The 20,942-nt window shown below is 29.3% G+C and overlaps 4 protein-coding genes across 4 annotated transcripts; 2 read left to right on the top strand and 2 right to left on the bottom strand.

Moving 5' to 3' along the window:
- Nucleotides 1–1,625: 1,625 nt before the first annotated feature.
- GO595_001458 (Clan SC, family S9, unassigned serine peptidase) lies at nt 1,626–4,010 on the top strand (the record flags this gene model as incomplete). The annotated part of the gene is made up of 1 exon (XM_067914259.1): nt 1,626–4,010. One exon carries the CDS (start codon nt 1,626–1,628, stop codon nt 4,008–4,010), a length of 2,385 nt encoding a protein of 794 aa, XP_067778450.1.
- Nucleotides 4,011–8,570: 4,560 nt separating this feature from the next.
- On the bottom strand, nt 8,571–10,064 carry GO595_001457 (UBA/TS-N domain containing protein; the record flags this gene model as incomplete). Its single annotated transcript, XM_067914257.1, has 1 exon — nt 8,571–10,064. The coding sequence occupies one exon, from the start codon at nt 10,062–10,064 to the stop codon at nt 8,571–8,573; it is 1,494 nt and encodes a 497-aa protein (XP_067778449.1).
- A 278-nt stretch (nt 10,065–10,342) lies between these two features.
- GO595_001456 (actin-related protein 2/3 complex subunit 3-like) lies at nt 10,343–10,885 on the bottom strand (the record flags this gene model as incomplete). The annotated part of the gene is made up of 1 exon (XM_067914256.1): nt 10,343–10,885. The coding sequence occupies one exon, from the start codon at nt 10,883–10,885 to the stop codon at nt 10,343–10,345; it is 543 nt and encodes a 180-aa protein (XP_067778448.1).
- Nucleotides 10,886–11,149: 264 nt separating this feature from the next.
- Nucleotides 11,150–12,433, top strand: GO595_001455 (uncharacterized protein; the record flags this gene model as incomplete). Its single annotated transcript, XM_067914255.1, has 1 exon — nt 11,150–12,433. One exon carries the CDS (start codon nt 11,150–11,152, stop codon nt 12,431–12,433), a length of 1,284 nt encoding a protein of 427 aa, XP_067778447.1.
- Nucleotides 12,434–20,942: the final 8,509 nt, after the last annotated feature.

Genomic DNA, 20,942 nt, shown 5'->3' with positions numbered 1-20,942 from the left:
AATCAATTCAATAATTAAATAAAATAAGATATTAAATAAGAAAAGAAGCTCAATTTAGTAACACAATTAATAACTTAATATTTATATTATATAAAATAAAAAAACATTTCGATTTTATTTATTTTCTTCTATTAATTCAGCCAAATGCCTTTGAAAATCGATCAAATTGTTATCTCCTTCGTACGCGATTATATTTGCCAGCACATTTATCACATCGTTTTCATTAATTTTGTGGATAATTCTCAAGAAGCACTCGTCGTTATATTGTGCCGAGTTAATTATTCCATTTACAACAGGCACAATTATTTTATAATCACTAAACCCTTCCAAATAATCAAACAACAAATTCAAAAACGTTTCGTCGCAAAACTTTTCGACAATTTCATAATTTATCTCTCCGATTATCTCTCCCAACAAAATAATTCCGAATCTTTTCACTTCCATAGCAGACGAGTTAATTATGTGATATAAATGTTCCATAAATTCGAACGTGTTTACGATTGTCATGTCCAAAATCCCTTTTTTATAAAGATTCCTCAATACGGAAATTCCATTCTTTTGTACATTCGCTTGTTGTACAAACTCATGTACAATCTCTATAATTAATAACGGATGAATGTTCATGCGAATATATGCAAGAAGATCACTTGCGTTGTCGATTTCTGGAATCGAAATTCGAAGAAATTGGAAAAATGGAATTAAAAATTTCGGATTTTTCGATGGGACAAATTCGGAAAGTTTGAAAAATAAATTATCTTCTAAAGTAGAAATTTTGGGATGATCAATGATTAAAATGACATTCTCTGGATTCGTTTTAACAAGATAATAACATAGCCATGCAAGACGTGGATAAAAATCATCAATATTGAAATTACGTTCCATGATCAAATTGATGATGTTAAATGAAACTTCAGTGTCAATACAATATTGTGAACATGTAAGATAAATGTTAAGGATATAATCAAACGGAATTGATGAATTGGAAATAACATTGATCGGAAAAGTTCGAAGAAGAGTTGGATCTCTGGAAAGAATTTCTTTCATAAGATGAATAAGAGTAAACGTAAGTGGCTCAGCGGCTTCTTGAAATCGACTATTATTAAGATGATCTATAAGAATGTCAAATAATCCTAAGTCAACAAGTTTCTGTGTGTTTTGTTGTCCATTAGTAAAGAAGGAAAGGATTTTAAAAACCTCATATGAAAAATCTGGAGGTGGATTTTTAGCCAATTCAATCAAAAATATCTCATCTGAATTTGGAAGGCATTCATCATATTTAATATTTGTATTTTCATATTGAGAAATTAAATCAGCAAAATATTTGAGTTCTTTTTGGTCATCAATAATTTTCTTATAATAATGCTTTATTTCATCTTCTGGTTTAGTCTCTTTCAAATAAATAGGATCATCAAGTAATATATGATAAAACTTGTTCAAGTTATTTGTATTTTAACGGTCGACAAGATATGATAATAACCGCCGTTTATTTAACCGCCATTACGATCATATTCGATTCAAAAATAATAATAACCAATTGAAGTGTAAAACACGTTGTCAGTTTTTGGTTGAATACGACTTATTTTATATTTTTTGCGGTTTTTCGGTTCCTATTCAAATAATTCAAAATGGCGCAGCGTGCGATCAACGCTTTGATTCGGCCACCAAGAACAAATTATAATATAAAAGAATTATCACTATGCCTCACGGTTGAAGGAGGCGCTAATTTTCTACGTCATCCAGTCTCATTCACAAATAATAGAGGAATTAATTTAGTTGGATCAGTTTATCATGCAGCACAATTTTCTCCATTGAATGGAGGCCCTTGTGTTGTCTATCTCCATGGAAATGCTTCATCTCAACTTGAAGGTCAATTTTTAGTTCCTAATTTTTGCCCATATGGTGTATTTGTATTTTGTTTCGACTTCGCAGGATGCGGATGTAGTGAAGGTGACTATGTTTCCCTTGGCTATTTTGAACAACAAGATACAAATTATCTTCTAAATGTTCTTCATCAAACATTTAATTTAGGCCCATTTGTTCTCTGGGGAAGATCAATGGGGGCTTCTACAGCTCTTCTTGTACAAAATCCACTTGTTGTTGGAAAAATATCAGACTCATCATTTACTTCTGTTGATGATATGTGTACTGCCATTGCTTCTTCCATGAAGTTTCCAGCAGTATTTGTTTCTATGGCAATATGGTATCTTCGTAAGAAAGTTATATCTGTTGCCAATTTCAATTTCGATGAAGTCTCACCATTAGTTGCTGTTAGCCATGGTCCACAAGCACCAGTTGTCTTTGGTCATGCTGAAAAAGATCAATTTATACCATATGAACAATGTAAATTATTATACGAAAGTTACAATTCCAAGAACAAATACATTATGCAATTACCAGGAGGTCACAATAGCCGACGTAAGATTGATTGGATTACCTTAGGAGTTATTTTTGCTTTTGATCAACTTGGGCTTCCATCAGATAATCTCAAAATTTCTGATTGCCGCAAACTCCAACAAACAACATTCCACTTCTCATCATTTAATGCTATGGTTCAGCACTCTCCAGACGTCGGCGACAACAAAATCATCGAACAATATGAGAGTGAAGTTCACTCGTCACAAAGCGATTCAAAAACTAACACAACCGCCACGCCCACCCTGGGTGCAGCCCCAGCGCCAAATATGTCACGTCAACACTCTCACGTACGTAGAAGGAGTCATGCAAGATCAATGAAATATAATACATCATCTGGTGGCGAACAAAGTCTTGATGAATCGAAAAGAAAGAAAAGAAGACATCATTCGAAAGTATCACTTATTGACTTACATCCACCAAATATCCAAGAAATCAATGGAGAAAAGAAAGAAAATAATGAAAAAGAAGAAGAAGAAAAAAAGCAACTCGAAAGCTTAACTCCTTTGTCGCCTCTATCTGAGAACAGTCCCAAAGTTGAACTTTCTGAAATGCCTCATAATGAAGAATTAACGCCACAACAACAATTAGAATTACAGCAAATGAAAGAGAATGAAGCCATACTTCAATCAATGAATGATCAACAAAATAAAGAAACACAACAAACAGTTGAAAATGATAAAGAACAATTACAGCAAACTAAACCGAATGAAGAAGCACTTGGTGATAATCAGCAAGCAGTGCACAATGAGGAAGAAACAAAACAAAACTCAAATGGTGACGAACAAATTAAATCTAATGAAGAAACAAAGCAAATTCCAAATGATGAAGACAATAATGCGAATCATCAAATAGAGCCTAATGAAGAACCGAAACAAGTACAAAATGATAATGAGCAAAGCAAACCTGATGAAGACAATGCGAATCATCAAATTAAATCTAATGAAGAAACTAAACAAGTACAAAATGATAATGAACAAAACAAATCTGATGAAGAAAGTAATACAAGTCACCAGTCAGTACCTACTGAAGAACCGAAGCAATTGCCAAATGACAATGAGCAAAGCAAACCTGATGAAGACAATGCAAATCTTCAATCAGTTACTACTGAAACTAACCAATTACCAAATGATAATGAGCAAGATGCACCTAATGAAGATAATGCAAGTCATCAAATAGAACTAAAAGAAGAACCGAAACAATTACCAAATGACAATGAGCAAGATGCACCAATTGAAGACGTTGCAAATCTTCAATCAGTTACTACTGAAACTAAGCAATTACCGAATGACAATGAGCACGATGCAACTGATGAAGCTCCTCCGTGCCATCACCCGCTGCCGCCTCTCCCAAAGAAGCCAACGATTTCGTCGGTGGGCAACCACGTGCCTGTGCCGCCGATGCCGTCGTACAGCAGCGCGAGCCAATCGCTGCATAGGTCGCGCTCGCATCCGCGCCAAACGCTGCCGCCGATGCCTCCTGCGGCAATTCGCTCGCCAGCGTCTGAGGATCCATTTTTGGGGTGCAAAGAGGTGCCGAAACTAATGCCAGTGCAAATTCCGCTCAACCGAATATACATGTCATCTGACGACAAATGAAAATTAGAAATTTGTATGTAAAAGTTTATGTTTTAGGTGAAATTCTTGTGTTGATACAATTTGCATTCGGAACGTAACTGATGTTTGACATGCGATTACACATTGTGGTAATGATACACCGCGTGCAATTCATTTAAGCTGGAAACATGTGTACAAATAGAGGTGCTTCATCTCCCAAAAAACAGATTTTTTTTCTTCTTTTTTCATTCCATGAATTATACAATAATTTATATTTTAAATCAAAAAATTTTAACTCATGAAATATAATTTTTAATCGATTATTCTTTATTTTTTGGGTAACAAAATCTCATGAGATTTCCGCATTAACTTTGATAGCAAGCATTCAATAATTGGAAAAAAATTTAAACATTTTTTTATACCACAATCGAAATAATTTTTACTGCCAAAACTAAGTGAGGGCACTATGTTAACCATTGTTTCAGTTATGTAGATGATGTTTTCCAAGATGAGTATCAAAATAATTTCAAATAAACTCAGATTCTTTCCAAGATGTTTGTGTTTGTTTAAGCTCACTTACTAATTAGTTGAAAAATTTTCAAAATAATTCATAAGAACAAAACAAAAATAATATAATAAATTATTTAACAAAAACATTATTGAAGTTGAATCATTCAATCGCGAAACTATCACAAATGATAGCCAATGATAACTTTTCATTCATTTCTTCATGTGATTTATATTCGTTTCGATTGAGCTAAAACAAATATTTCACATATTAAACATAAGAAGATATTAATATTTATGGTAAGATTGGAACATATGGCGAACTTTAATAACTTTTGTATTACATCGAAGAACATTTTCTTTAAGTTTTCTGATTCACATTTTGTATTATGTTTCCAATCTTCGATATTAATTCTCCAGCAATAAATTCATTTGCATTACACATTAAACATTCTGCTTTTAATATTATACAATGAAAACCATTTAAAAAGTTTTCGAGTTGTTGTTTAACATTTTTAATAAATTACATTTGTCTATTTTTTAAATAGTTTACATTTTGGGGGTCCCCCAAAAGTATTTGTTTGTCTTGTAAAGAGTTAATGATCACGTCCAAAGCCATATATAATTCTTTTGGTTGTTGGAAATCCTTTTGGAACATTGACATAATTTTGATAATGCATAGTCCAATGTTTTGTAAGTCACCATCTATTTCACCGCTATAACTCCTCAAATATAACACCAAATTATTAAAGAAACATTGCAAGTTTTGGAAGTCGATAATTTCCTTATTTGCGAATCTTAATGCATAATACATACAATACGAAGCGTTACCCAACTCTTGTAAGGTTAACAAGTCCGGTGTTAATATTGCGTCGATAATTTGGTTTGAAATTTTAGCGAATTCTTCGACATTTAATTGAGATAAATCAGCAACGAACACCAAAATGGACAATTTTAATGAAGAATCAGAAGATATTAAAATCTTTGGAATGATTGGTAATATCAATGATATCATTTGATTATTTGGTGATTTCCTTAAAATTTCATCTATGATATTTATTGAATAAGATATTAATGATTCATCTTCATTAAATAATAAAACAATTCGATTAATGAATTGATCATTAATATTTGTTTCCATTTTTGTAGCACAAGCGGAAATTACTTTTAATGACATTATTGCATTTTGTTTATTATCAGATACTAAAAAATTATTATAATGGAATTGATAAAACTCAATAAAGTTTGGACATTCATTAAATGATTCACAAAAATATAAAAACCAAAATATAAAATCAGAGATCTCTTCGATCTCTAATTCATTTGCTATTTGCATTGATCCTTTTATCAACTCAATATATATTGGCTTACATTGATAACTTAATTGGGTGAAACAATTCAAAAGTATTTTTCGAATTTGTGTTCGAATTTCAATGTCATTAATACATATAAATGGAAATATATCATCAATAACAGTAACGACATTCATAATGTTTTGGTTATGGATCAAGTTAAAAAACGAATTTATCGATTCGATGATTTGGAATGGCTCTTTTAAAGTTTTCATTGAGTTAATCACAAAGGTATAACAATGTACAAATTGTTCTGGATTTAATGATAATGAAATCGATGATATTATACGAAATGCTAAAGATGGATCTTGTTCAATTCGTGAATATAAATATGGTACAACTTCATTGGGATAATTCTTACATAAACATTGCAATGATGTAATGCATTGTTGTGAAATACCATAAATATTAATGTCATAATCAGAAGCTAATCGACTATAAAGTGCATCCACAACAGATTTAAGAGCTTCAGTTGAGCCTTGGAAATTAATGTCATTCTCAAAGATAAACGCTGCAGAGGTTGAAATGATTTCGTTGTCGAATTTGATGAATTCAATGATAAAATTTAAGATCGAAAGAATTAACGTCGAATCATATGTCTCACTGGTATGCAAAAATGTGGATATTAAGTCAAGGATTTGAGATATGAATAAATTCGCTGATAATTCGTCAAGTTGTTTGAGGTTTTGTAATGATGGATATATGAAATTGGTAAAAAGAGGGCCTTGAAATAAGGCTAAATGTTGGAAATTAGATAAGATACGAAAGATTGTGGGATATAAATCAGGATGTTGTGAAAAAATGACAGAGCAAAATTGAAATGCTTCAGATTCAAAAGCTGGATTTCCTAGTTCCATCTCACTAATAATCTCTAATTGGGTCCGTGGATCTTGAATTTGTTGGAAAATTTCATTAAGATTAAAATTTGTAAGTTGAAAAACAGTGATGCACTTGGCTAAAAGAGCAGCAAGTGATGGAACAAAATCAGGTCTTTCAGTATTCATAATTTCAAATATGATTTTAATTGTGGAATCTATAAAAAAATTGGGATATCTACCATTAGCATTTAAATTATGCCGTATTAAATTACACGAAATACAACGAATTTGTGGTGGATAATTTTTGTTATAAAGAACATAAAGTAAATATACGCAAAAATCTTTGGATTCTGAGAGATTTTGAAAAAAATGAAAACATTGTTGTTGAATGTTTCCATCCATTGAATTATAATTTAACAAATAGAATTGTATTTGTTCTAATAGATTTTGATCAAAATTAAATCCCGGAAAATATTCATTTTGTGGAAAATTCATTTATTTTGGTCTTGAAATTGAACAAACTTTGTTAAATTCTCATTTCAAATTTTTGTACAACAGGGTGCCCCGAAAGTCACCCGTTTAAATAATTATAATTTCATGTCGGAATCTGCGCTCTACAAAACCAATGTCTTTAACAAACATGGCATGTCAAGTTTTTTCAATAATAAAAACGAGCTGTCAAACAACATTTGATAAAGTTGCAGATGAAATCTTTGAAATAATTGGTAAAAATTCTAGTGATTCTACAAATGATCAGAGAACTCTTAGGAGAAGGGTATATGATGTTTTAAATGTACTTTATGCTGCTGGCTTTGTCGAAAAAGATAAAAAAAAAAATTTCTTTTCAAACTCCGACTTTTGATTTAAGCTCAATTTTCCCTGAACAACAAAGCGATATTGTTGATAGGGTTGCACAAAAAGAACAAGCACTAATTGATAAAACTAAAATATTAATTTACCATAAATTATTAATTGAAAGAAACAGAAAATTGCCAAGGCCATCAACAGCAATTCAATTACCGTCCATATTTGTTGGGTTTAGGGATGTTGGTAATGGACAAATTCAAAGAGCATTAAATGGACGTGAATTAGAAATTATTGCACAATCTCCTCCTTTATTTTTCTCCCCTATGAATGTATTTGATAGCATTAATTTTAGTTATGATTTGAAAGTTGAATGTTTAAGAAAAATCCGAAATTTAGCTTCTTTAGAATCAATAGTTTTTTCCAAAAACAAAGATTTTTTGCAACCTATCCAGGAATACAGTAATATTCATCCAGTAATATCATTTGATTCTCCTAAAGAAAAAGAAGAAGATGAAAAAAATAAATAAGTAAATGTTTGTATGTTTTACATCGACCGTTAAGCATTATAACGTTCTTTTTTAAATGGATATATGGTCACTTCCCATAACGATATTTCACAAAAAGTTGAGCAAGTAAACTCATCAAAAGGTTGTTATTTTAACACATCTTATACACGAAATCACATCCCCTTCTGAAGAAAACGCGCGTCGAATTCTTTTTCTCTTTTTGAATGATGTGACATTTTCCTTTTGAGTTGCATTTATCAGTGTTCGCTGTTCCTAATTCTACTGCCATCACAAAGCTTTAACCCATCTGAAGACTTGTTCACCTTCATAGTGATAAAAATTGGGAAATGCACGTTCGTGCCGTGAAAGATGGCGTGCGTTCTTAAGTCCTAATCTTGTGAATTGTCCATGGTCACATGAAGAAGATCAACATCTCTAAAAAATGGTTAAGGAATATAACAAAAGTGGAAGCGTATATCACAAGAGTTTAATGATGCGGCATTTACGCCGAATGGTTCAAGGACCTGCACCTAATGTTGCTGATGCTGAAACTATCACATTTGTGATGACATAAACGCTTAATTTCTTAACTTTACATTTCAGCCGTTTATTTTAGTTGTTTTGTTTTGCTTGTTGTTCTTGGAAATTTAATACATCATATAAAGTTGGCACAGTAAATGAATTTTGAGTTGGATCGAAAGAGAAGGAGCTTTCAGTCACCATTACAAACCTTACAATGCATGCAGATTCATCTTTCAATGTATATAATGATCCATGATCACTTAAAGATGCATTAGGCACTACTTCACACAAAGCTATCATTGTTAAATTCTTTGGGAGCTCACTTGCGATGTACTTATTACTCATTTTTGATGAATAATCAAATGACATACTAGAATTCTTTGCAAAATATATTCCTTCGCCATAAGCAGTGCCATGTATTACACCGCCAGGTACTTTTGACATGTTTTTAAGCCCATTTCTAACAATAGAATGCCATCTATCAGCACCACTTCCATGCCACATATAAAGACTTCTTCCATGATTTTTTTTCTTCTTTTTTTGAAATATATCTTCTGCAAATTGATCTGAGATCAATGTCATAAATTGGAAATTTGTTGGAATATTATGGTTTTGTTGTTTAACTTGTAATGATGAAGGTAATGTAATAATATGGGACTTATTAGACAACAAAAGCCATCGTAAAAAATCTAAAGTATCTTTTCCAAATTGTCGGGTGATGTCGGCGTCTGTTAAGCAGCTTGATGCGATTTGGCGCATTGAAGGTAATTGGCTCAAAAGATTTTTCCCAACATTAAATAGGTTGAGAGGTGGTGATGGGTTACAATAACCACTTTTAAGAGATGTCCCAAATATGGTAAAAAGAAAATCTGCTGCAAGTGGATCACGTCGGATTTCTTGGGCAACTGATGTACCAACACCGATCTCTTGGAATGCAACAGAACATAAACGTGATTCACATATAGAAGGTTTAATCCCAGAGTTTGGTAATCGTTTTCTACAAATGCAACAATGATTATTAAGATCTAAAAAAGCTTCAACAATTTCATAGATAAGATAGAGAAGATGACAATTATTGAGGTCAATAAGTTGGGTAGTTATGGGCTTACAACGATTGTTGAAATTATTTGAATTCGAAATTTCAGAAAAAACATAGGAAATAGAAGAGTAAGTGGGCTTGGGCTTATAAGAGGGAGAAAAGAAATTGCGAATGGCTGCTTCAACTAATGGTCTCCCAATATAATTGCGTTTATATAAAGGATGAGATACATCAAGTTTTTCAATACCTGAATGCCAGTTATAGCCTGAAATGATAACATTGATTTCTAAAAGTATTTTGGAAAAATGAAATCCTCCGATCATTTGTATGGATGGAGGTAATACTGAACTAGGAATTGCAATGTAAATGTTACTGCCTGTAGCTTTAATTGTGTATGTTTTGAAAAAGGAAGAGAATATTTTTATATTATAATTTATTTGAGAAAAATCTGGGATGACAAATCCGATGTCATTTGATGAATCAATTTTCATATCAAAGTCTTCATCATCCCCAATAATGATTTCTTCCTCATCAGAAAATTCCATAAAAATGAAGTGGCAAAATTTCCACCCAAAAATTAAACAAAGGTTTGTATACTTTACGTCATTATAAAAAATAAACGTTCATTATTATATCGACATCTTAAATGAAAAGATTTTTTAATATCAATTAAATCCAAATGTTTTAATATTAATGATCATTATAAACAAAAATCTGTAAGAAGTTTTGAAAATTACTACAAAATACATCGTAAATAGAATTTAGCAATATTTGATTTTTAATGAAAAAGATAACAGAAAACCAATGCCTTTTTTTAGTTATTTTAGTTGGCCATTTCCTTGTCCATGAACTTACGAGGAGCAAAGCAGATCCACCATTTATCGGCTGTTCCATCCTTGAAAACGATATCAAGAAGACGACTAGCCGTTTCGTTACGAACAGTCTTGAAGAATGCAAGAAGATCTGCTTTTTCAGCATTGCTCTTTGGCGATGTAACAAGGGATGCCAATATAAATCCACCTTCACCTGGAATTGGGAATGCATTCATACTCCATGATTGAATTTCTTTTTGGCACTTTGCCTTATCCTTTGGATTCTTTGCGAAGAATTTGAGACATTTCATTGCAAAGAATGTAATGTAAATAAGAAGACGGTCAGCGTCATTCTTGATCTTAAAATCACGCATGAAAATGTTTGTACGGAAGTGATAAAGTGCTTCGTCAACAATGTCAAATGCAGGCGTTGTTTGTCTCTTAGAAGTGTCGCGAATCGGAAGTATTGGAATACCAGCAATTACTGGTGCACCTGTGTTAATAAAAACAGAATTCTTTGAGTCTGCAGCTGGCTCAGTTGGAAGTTTGGACATAGAATGCCACTTTTTACCTTTTGAATCAAATTTTATTTCCTGTCAAATCCAAATATGTCCGCAAACGTTCACCGGATGAAAAACTATGATCAAAAAGAATCATATTTAAAACTGTAAAACAATGAAAACAAACAAAATAGTTTCAGGTTGTGAGTTATTAACATAAGGAAATTGGTATAAACTTGATTTTCCTCAAAAAGAATGAAAACGGTTATTAGGGTGGCCTGAAATTTGTAGGCACTGTACGTTAAGCAACAACCATTGATGACAAGCAAAAAAATCACGCTATCCTCACTTAGAAGCCAACATCAACTATGTAAAGCCAAATTTCAATACAAAGAAGTAAAATCTTCAGAAGAAAAATTATTAGAGAGCATTTCTGCCAAGCAAAATATAATTCTAAATCTTGAAAAATCTATCAAAGAAAAGCAAAAAATACTATCTGACCTTCTTATAAATGTAGGACAAGCTGAAGCTGCATGTAAATCAGCCGAAGAAAAACGAATTGCAGCTGAATTACGAACATTTGAACTTACACGTGAAGCCGAAGAAGCTTTGTCGTGCAAAAACTTAATTCTTAGTGATATTAAAGAAGCCAATGAGGACCTTGCAAAAATTGAGGAGAAAATCGAAAAAGCAAACGAAACATATATGACGGTTACCGATAGCTTAACCGAAACCGAAACTTTGCGAAATGAAATTATTCGACAAATATCAGATGAAAAGTCAAAACTTCAAGTTCTTATAGATGAAACAACTAAGCATCAACATGAGCTCCAAGGTTACAAAGCACAAATTGATGAATCTATTCAATCATTAAAAGAAATCAAAGAACAATTTGTACAAAAACAAAGTGATCTTAAACACATCAATGAAGAAATCTGTGAAATGGAAGCCAAAAAAGAACAGCTCTCACAACAATACAAATCACTTCAAGAATCACATTCTACGGTGATGAAAGAACTTTCTGAGGCTAAAGAGCGGCAAAGTCAAATCATTATTGAGATTGGTAAAGCCCAAATGCAACATGCCTCAGTTCTTGATGAGATTGCAGTTGAAGATAAGCGGAAGAAAGAACTTTCAAATCAAATCACCAAGTTTGAGCACACCTACAATGAGCTAATATTCAAGATTTCCAAAGCCAAGAAGGAACTTGGTGATGCCAATGCTAATTTATCAGTTCAACAACGAATCCAATCCGAAACCGAAGTTGAAATCATCGAATCCAAGAAGAAGCTCACCAAGCTTGCCGAGGAAGTCAATTCGATGCGTAAGCAGTACATTTCGTTCCTTGACAAAATTGCAGATGCTCATAAGATGCACAATGAAATCATCGAGGAAATGGTCGGCACGGCCGAAACGCATGACGAGGTGATACAGCAGCTGAACAGGGCCAAGAGGGCGCGCGCGCAGATGACTCCGGTGTCAATAACGAAGAAGTTAAGCTTCAGTTCACCAGTGACGGACATTGTGACGAAGCATTGCCCGCTGACGCCTGTGCTGAAGAGGTGCGAAGACTGCGCTGGGCGAGCTAATGTTGTGATGTAATTTGGTCCCTTATTTCTCTAAAAATAAATATAAATAAATGAAAATATGTTAATTTTTATTATAATTGAAAGAAAATATTTTGGTAAAATTGCATATTTACCTGCGTTTAAAACATATGCGTTATTTAACAATTGAAAATATACTGCTTAATCAATTAAATTGAACATCTTTCATAAAGTTGTATTTAAAATCGTTTTGCGATGTGATTTCTTGATGTTTTTTGATTTCATCATTTCGAATTATTTTTAGTATTTTAGTTGGATTAACTTCTTCTTTAATTAATCGCTGATGAAGTATGAAAGGTCATCAATATTTGTCATCTTCATTCATAACAAAATTATCTAATATTTGATTAACATTTTCTGCTTGATATTCATTTGGATCACATTCATTAATTTCATTTGAATTTTGTTTTATTCTTTTGTTCTTGCGTACAATAAAAACGTTTATTTTAATGAAATCAAAAGACCAAATTGTTAAATTTCTTTTAATTGGAAACTCTTCTGTTGGTGTGCAAAAGCTATTAGTCACATATGCTACTGGAACGTATTCGTATGAAACATTACCATGTTTCACTGATTGTACTAAACTAATAACTTATAATGACCAGCCTTATAAGATACAAGTAGAACTATCTCATTGGACTGACGAATATGAAAAGATAAAGCAATTAAGGTGTCAAGAAACGGATGTTTTTATACTTTGTTTTTCACTTGTTTCGCTAGAATCATTAGAATTTCTCCAAGATGTTTGTGTGCCAGAACTCCAAAGGTTTTGTCCCAATAACCTATGTATTTTAGTTGGACTGAACAGTGATCTTCTCGATGATGAGAATGCTGAAAAAAAATATTCAACAATTTCAAAGCAGAAAATAGAAGAAGTGAAAAGCATTATAGGGGCACGTGGCTATGTAGAATGTTCACCTAAAAATAATGAGCATGTAGATGATATCTTTACATTAGCACTTCAAGTTGCTTTATCAGAAGGTCTTGCCCACCATCGACGCGAAGAACATTCTAAATGTAAAATATATTAAAAATGATTAATTAATTTCTTTCCCTATATACCGGTAACTTAAGTTTTCTTATTTTATTTCATACATAAAAGAAAAATGTATATCAAAAAAATCACAAATAACTCATTAAAAACTTATATTAGAAAAGTACACTTGTCTATAAAGACATTTTTTGAAATTTCTTTTGTATATTTTTGAATAATATCATTATTATTAATATCACTACTTTAGTAAAAGAAACGTTGAAAAAATCAATATGGTAATCTAATATTAGATTGAATAATGGATTATTTGCATGTTACATGAAATTGACAAAAAGAAGAGCAGTTTTAAATAATTCATAAAAAATCCAAAAATTATTTTTGAACATAACATTAATAAAACAAATTTTAATAAAAGCAAATAAATATTTTTTACGTTAAGATCAATTCCTTCTTGTTCAAGAAGTAACTTAACTATTTTGTATAACCATATTTAAATTAAAAATAATTTTAACAAGAGTTTTTAACACTTTAATGTCTTCAGTGACTTTTGGTTTCTTTGGATTTTTGAGATCTTCCATGTATTATAAAGGAGAAAAAAATATTTATACTCCAATCACTTTTTAAAAAATTTTATAACGCTACTTTTTAAATTCTGAACGATCAAAACAAGAACCCGAATTTTTAAAAAGTGTAATATAAACTTCAGAAAAATTTCTGATTGAATTAAAACAATCGTTGATACCGTTTAATAAACAATTCGGATATAGCAGTTTTTTCGAGCAGAAAAATGAAAAATCGAGATCAGAATGAATGGGAAACATTTTTATCAATCAGACAAATAATTTTTAATTTAAACTCAAAAAATCTTGACCAGTCAACTAATTTTATAATTAATAAATTTGATGATAATTATCTTTTAATACAGTTATCATTCAAATGACATATATTAGACTTGTTACGAAAATAAATGATATTGATGTCTATTTAGAATTTCTTAAAGGAATTGAAACATTTGAAGAAAACAATAAAATCAAATCAAAAATCCTTCAAATGTTCTCATGTTTTCTTGATAAAAAGCACCCCTACGAATCATTTTATATTATGAATAAGATGAATGAACAAAATATTCTTGATTCAAAATATATTAAAAATTTGAGCAAACCTAATTCGGTATATTATTCTGATACTCAAAGTAATTATTATTATGTAAAAATTTTAAAGAATGATTTCGAACTTCATAAAAAATATGTTAAAGAAGGAAATAATCCGAATGAAATTGCACAAATAATTCGAAATGATGAAATCGAAAAACTTCAAGAAATATCATCACATACAAATTTCGATTTTAATCAATATGTTATACCATCACTTTATGAAAAATATTCATTTATTAATAAAGATAATGTTTCACTCATTGATTATGCAGCATTTTTTGGATCTGTTAAATGTTTTAAATATTTACTTATGAATGGTGCTAAAGTAGAAAATACAGGTAAATATGCAATTTCAGGTGGAAATGAAGAAATTATTCATTTATGTGAACAAAATCATTCTTCATTTAAAGATGCATATGAAACAGCAATTCAATACCATAAAAATGATATATTTAAATATCTTTATGAGAATAAAATCGATCAATTTAATGATTTGGAATTTTTAGGAGAAAAATGTATTTTATATTATAATTTTGAAATTTTATCATATTTAATTGAAGAAGGAATGAAAATTAATGATAAAATTATTAATACATCAGCAAAAATTGGAAATCTATATCTTACAAAACATTTCCTTCAAAATAAACAAATTCCAAAAGATATATTAAATTATTCATTTGATTCTAAAAATATTGAACATTTTAAATATATTTTAGAACAAGAAGGAATTGATATTAATGCTAAAGATATCTATTTGTTTTATTTAATATTTATTTTAATAATTTTGGATTTCAAAATAATATTTGGAAATGATTTAATTTATTTAGAACAGCGCTTATTTGTGCATCTTTATATAGTTATACAGAAATAGTCAAATTACTTCTTGAACAAAAAGGAATTGATATAAATGCAAAAGATATTAATTTGTTTTATTTAAGATATATTTCAATAATTTGATATTTCAAAATAATATTTGGAAATTATTTAAATTATTTCAAACAGCACTTATATTAGCATCTTTTTTTGGTCATGTAGAAATCGTTCAATTCCTTCTAAAACATAAAGAAATTGATATAAATGCAAAAGATATTAATTTGTTTTATTTAAGATATATTTCAATAATTTGATATTTCAAAATAATATTTGGAAATTATTTAAATTATTTCGAACAGCACTTATGGAAGCATCTAATAAAGGTTATAAAGGTTATATAGATATTGTTAAATTACTTCTTGAACATAAAGAAATTTATATAAATGCAAAAGATATTAATTTGTTTTAATAATTTAATATTTCAAAATAATATTTGGAAATTATTTAAATTATTTCAAACAGCACTTTTGTTTGCGTCTTATTGTGGGTATGAAAAAATAATTAAATTACTTCTCAAAAAAAATGAGATTGATCTTATAAAATGTACTTATTTATTTTATTTAATATATGTTTTAATAATATATTGTTTCAAATTAATATTTGGAAATTATTTCAATCGTTTTGCAAAGTTCTTATTTTAGCATCTAAAGAAGGTTTCATTGAAATTGTTAAATTTATTCATGAACAAAAAGGAATTAATGTCAATACTAAATATATTTTTTTGTTTTAGTTAGTGTTTATTTGATTGGTTTGATGTCTGTTTTAATGATTTTTATATTTTATTATATTTGGAAATTATTTAAATTATTTCAAACAGCACTTATTAAAGCATCTTTTTTTGGTCACGTAGAAATCGTTCAATTACTTCTAAAACATAAAGAAATTGATATCAATGCAGAAGATATTCATTTGTTTTATATAATCTTCGTTGTAATAATTTGATATTATAAAATAATATTTGGAAATTATATAAATTATATTATACATCTCTTATGTGTGCAACTCACTTTGGATTTATAGAAATCGTTAAATTACTTCTTGAACAAGAAGGAATTGATATTAATACTAAAGATATTTATTTGTCATATTTAGAATTTATTTTAATAATTTTTTATTTCAAAATAATATTTGAAAATTATTTAAATTATTTAGAACAGCACTTATGTTAGCATCTTTAAATGGTCATACAGAAATAGTTAAATTACTTCTTGAACAAGAAGGAATTGATATTAATGCTAAAGATATTTGTTTATTTAATTTGAAATTTATATTAATAATTTGACATTTCAAAATAATATTTGAAAATTATTTAAATTATTTAGAACAGCACTTATGTTAGCATCTTTAAATGGTCATACAGAAATCGTTAAATTACTTCTTGAACAAGAAGGAATTGATATTAATACTAAAGATATTTATTTGTCATATTTAGAATTTATTTTAATAATTTTTTATTTCAAAATAATATTTGGAAATGATTTAAATTATTTCAAACAGCACTTATTTTGGCATCTTTATATGGTCGTACAGAAATAGTTAAATTACTTCTTGAACAAGAAGTAATTGACATTAATGCTGAAAATATTTATTTGTTTTATTTGATATTTATTTTAATAATTTAAATTTTCAAAATAATATTTGGGAATTATTTAAATTATTTGAAACATCACTTATGTTAGCATCTTTAAATGGTCATACAGAAATAGTTAAATTACTTCTTGAACAAGAAGGAATTGAAATAAATGCTAAAAATATTTATTTATTTTGTTTAATCTTTTTTTGAAATATTTAATATTTGAAGATTTGATTTGAAATTTTTTCATGATATTTAGAACAGCACTACAATGTGCATCAAAATTTGGATACATAAATATAATTAAATTACTTCTTGAACAAGAAGGAATTGATATTAATGCTAAAGATATATATTTGTTTTGTTTAAAATTTATTATAATAATTTAAGATATCAAAACAATATTTGGAAATGATTTAATTTATTTAAAACAGCGCTTTTTATAGTATCACAAAAAGGTTATACAGAAATAAAAAAATTATTTCTTGAAAGATTGGGAATTGACATTTATTATAAAGACAAGAATTATCAAGGTTAAATTAGATTGTGTATTAAATTTACGAATAAATTTTTTTATTATATAATATTATCTATGAAAATAATCTTTTAATAACAGAAAAAATTTTGTTATCTATGTAATCAAATTTAATTCATATGTTTAAATAACCCAATTCGAAACTTCGTGAAATAAGCTTTTCACCTTTATCATCTATAGGTGCTTATGACCACAAGTGAAAATATTTTGGAAGCAAAGAAATAAAAAAATGATTAAGATTTTTGATTATAATTTTTTATATGTGTCTTTTCTGTAATTTTAATTTTATATCAATTTTAAGGCAATCGCTTAAATATTTTAATTCTAATCATTTGTACAATTTCCATTTTATTTAATAATATTCTTAAATTTAACATAATAAATATTCAAAGAATTTTCAAATTAATTTTATTGAATTTTTTATAATATTTATTTTTCTTAAAAGAAAAACAATAAACGAAATCAAATCGGTTCCTCTTTATGCGTAATTATCAATCTCTTTATCATAGCCAATATTCTCGTTTCGTTCAATGAGTTACCAGACAATATTTCATTTAATATCATTGCTTCTTTCTCGTCGATACCCAAATAATTCACAGCTATTTTCACCATATCCTCCACGTTACATATTCCGACTTTAATGATATCCATCAACAATTGCAACGCATTTCTTAAGACGTCTTCATCGAAAGCGACGAATACTCCTTTAATCAATGATCCGATGATTAAATTTATCGAGTTCATGATCAAATTTTGTGGAAATATTTCCATGATACGTCTTAATATTGCTAAAGTTTCGCTAACGATTCTTTGATCGAAGACATTTAAAAATTGCAATATGTATTCGATCGTAAAGAAATTAATGAAATTTTCCCATTTCGATATCTCAAACAAATGTTTAATGAAACATAACGAATCAAAAATGATTTGTGAATCATTAACATTATTAACGTTTTGTAGAAATAACATTACATTATTCGATGGTAAAAACTGATCGAGCTTCTTAAGCAAATCAAAATGTGAATGAACTGGCGTTTGATGTAATGATACGCCAATCCATTCGAGGATTTCATTTTGGTTCGATACGATTCTCGAATCGATACATAACATTAAAAATTCACATAATGAACTTACAACTGTTTCTTGTTGTGGATTAGTCCATAATGGATTTAACAACACAAATATTTGTTGATATAACAACTTGAATGTGTTACTAACAATACTATTCGGGTCCCAATGATCGAAACTTGTCATTATTTTGTAACTCTTCGCAAATTTGTTCAGATAGAGAAATATCGTCGGATTCGAAGTTTGTAACAAATGATTAAATAAGTTCATATATGAGTTAACTATCGTCTCAATGATTTGTGGAATATGAAATACTTCCGATTGCGTAATTGGTACAGTGTAAAGGATATTAAATAATGTCCGATTTATGGTTGTGATAAGTGTCGGATTTGTTATGTTTGGTAATAATGTAACTAATGGAAATATTAATAATTCTTTATTAGATAAAAATACATGATAATACATCTTGGAGATAGTCTTAATCGTTTTCGCATAATGTATGGATATCTCGGAGTTCAGATTTTTGTTGAATTCAGCATATAAAAAAATAATTAATTTTGATATGTGTGGTGAAATATGTTCACAACAGGAACGTATGAAATATAATGTAATTGGGGATAAAGGTGGTTTAACTAATGATGTAAATAATATTGGAGTAAAATAACTTTTCAAGGTTGGTGACGTGAACGATGAAATAGAGTATACAATTCCGGGGGTTAGGCCCTGCTCAATTTTGTGCCGATAGAAGCCGAGTAAAACATTCAATGTATCGGCCGAAGGTTCGTCTGGATTATAAACAGATGAAAAGGAATCAAAAGCTTCAGAAAACCTATTGACCCAATAAACTTCAATGTTTTGATCGACAAGTGTTATCATGAAATCTAAAAAGCGTGGTACATATGGTAAAAAATGTGGAAAAGATTCATATTGGGATAAATTGCGAAATTGTTCTCCAACCATATAAAGTATATCAATTAATTCATTAGGAATCTCTGCAAGTGCTGGAAGAGATGCAATTAAGTGTTCAAATGCTGCTAATGAAAATGTTGATACAAGATCTGATAAAAGTTGAGTAGAGTAATCAATAATTTCATTCCATATGTATGAAGCTTGTTGGATTTCTACATCTTCACATGGTGGTTGAATAAGGATACCGCATATATTAATTCCAATTTCAAATATACGTTGGATAAAAGAAATGTCCCCTTGCGATTCAACAGAATTCTCATAGTCACTCATTGTAATTGCGTTTAACAGTTCTGTGTATGATGAATAAAAAATCGAATTTCTTGGAATTAATTCAATTTTAGGAATAAGTTGATAAAAATCGTTATACGTATCTTGGCAAAAAGTATTTATAGTGTTGGCAAGAAGATGAATCCAATCTTTGGATATATCTATGTTTTGTAAAACAGTGATTATATGAGGATATAATAAAACCATCTTTTCCTTGAAGAGTTGACTGCCATTTGACATATTTTCAAGTAAGCTCTTGAAAAAATAAGGTAAAATATTTGGTGGAAATTCAGGAAATGTATCAATATAATTTGGAAAAAGAAGACATATTGTTGTAATACAATCAATGAATTTATAAGCACACATTTCTGAAAGACCAGGACAAGTTGGCTGATTAATTCTTTTTTGTAATGATCTAAATATTGTTTCAATTGCCATTTCATTGAATTGATCTGTAAAATGAAAAACCTGAAACATAATAGCTTTCACAGCAAAAAATAAGAGATTTTGATTAGATGAATTTTCTATGATTTCAATAGAAGCTCCAACTGATTCAAAACTTCTTTCCCATTTAACAAGCCATGCATCGGCATTCCTTCTCTGTTCTTCATTGGTGCCGAAAAGTGCTTCTACAGCTCGAGAAACAGCTTCAATCAAAGCAGTAATTATGAAAAAAGTGCTAAAATTTTTGCCAAAATTAGGACACCCTAATTTCATTTCACTTTTATTCCATACGTTAATTTTTTTGAAAAAGTTGAAATGGCGCGGACAGTAAATGGCAGATGCTGTTGGGCAATTGGTTGAAGAATTTCTTGTTTGTTTCAGAACATTACAACTTTCTAGAGTTAGTGATATTTTTGATCAAATAATTCAACAAATAGGTGATAATAGCTTAAATTCAAATTATGTTTCAAGAATCTCATCAATTGTTTTCCCAATTTTATACCCAAATGATAACACAACATCTAGATTAAGATTTAATATTCAATGTATAACATGTTCTTATTTAATTAGAATTGCACCTGAATCAAGAGCTGAAATTTTAAACTCAATAATTGATACTTTTAAACA

This window comes from Histomonas meleagridis (assembly GCF_020186115.1).
Source record: "Histomonas meleagridis strain 2922-C6/04-10x chromosome Unknown contig_14, whole genome shotgun sequence".
NCBI lineage: Eukaryota > Parabasalia > Tritrichomonadida > Dientamoebidae > Histomonas > Histomonas meleagridis.
The sequence above is the reverse complement of the archived record's forward strand: the minus strand, read 5'-3'. Positions and strand labels throughout refer to the sequence as shown.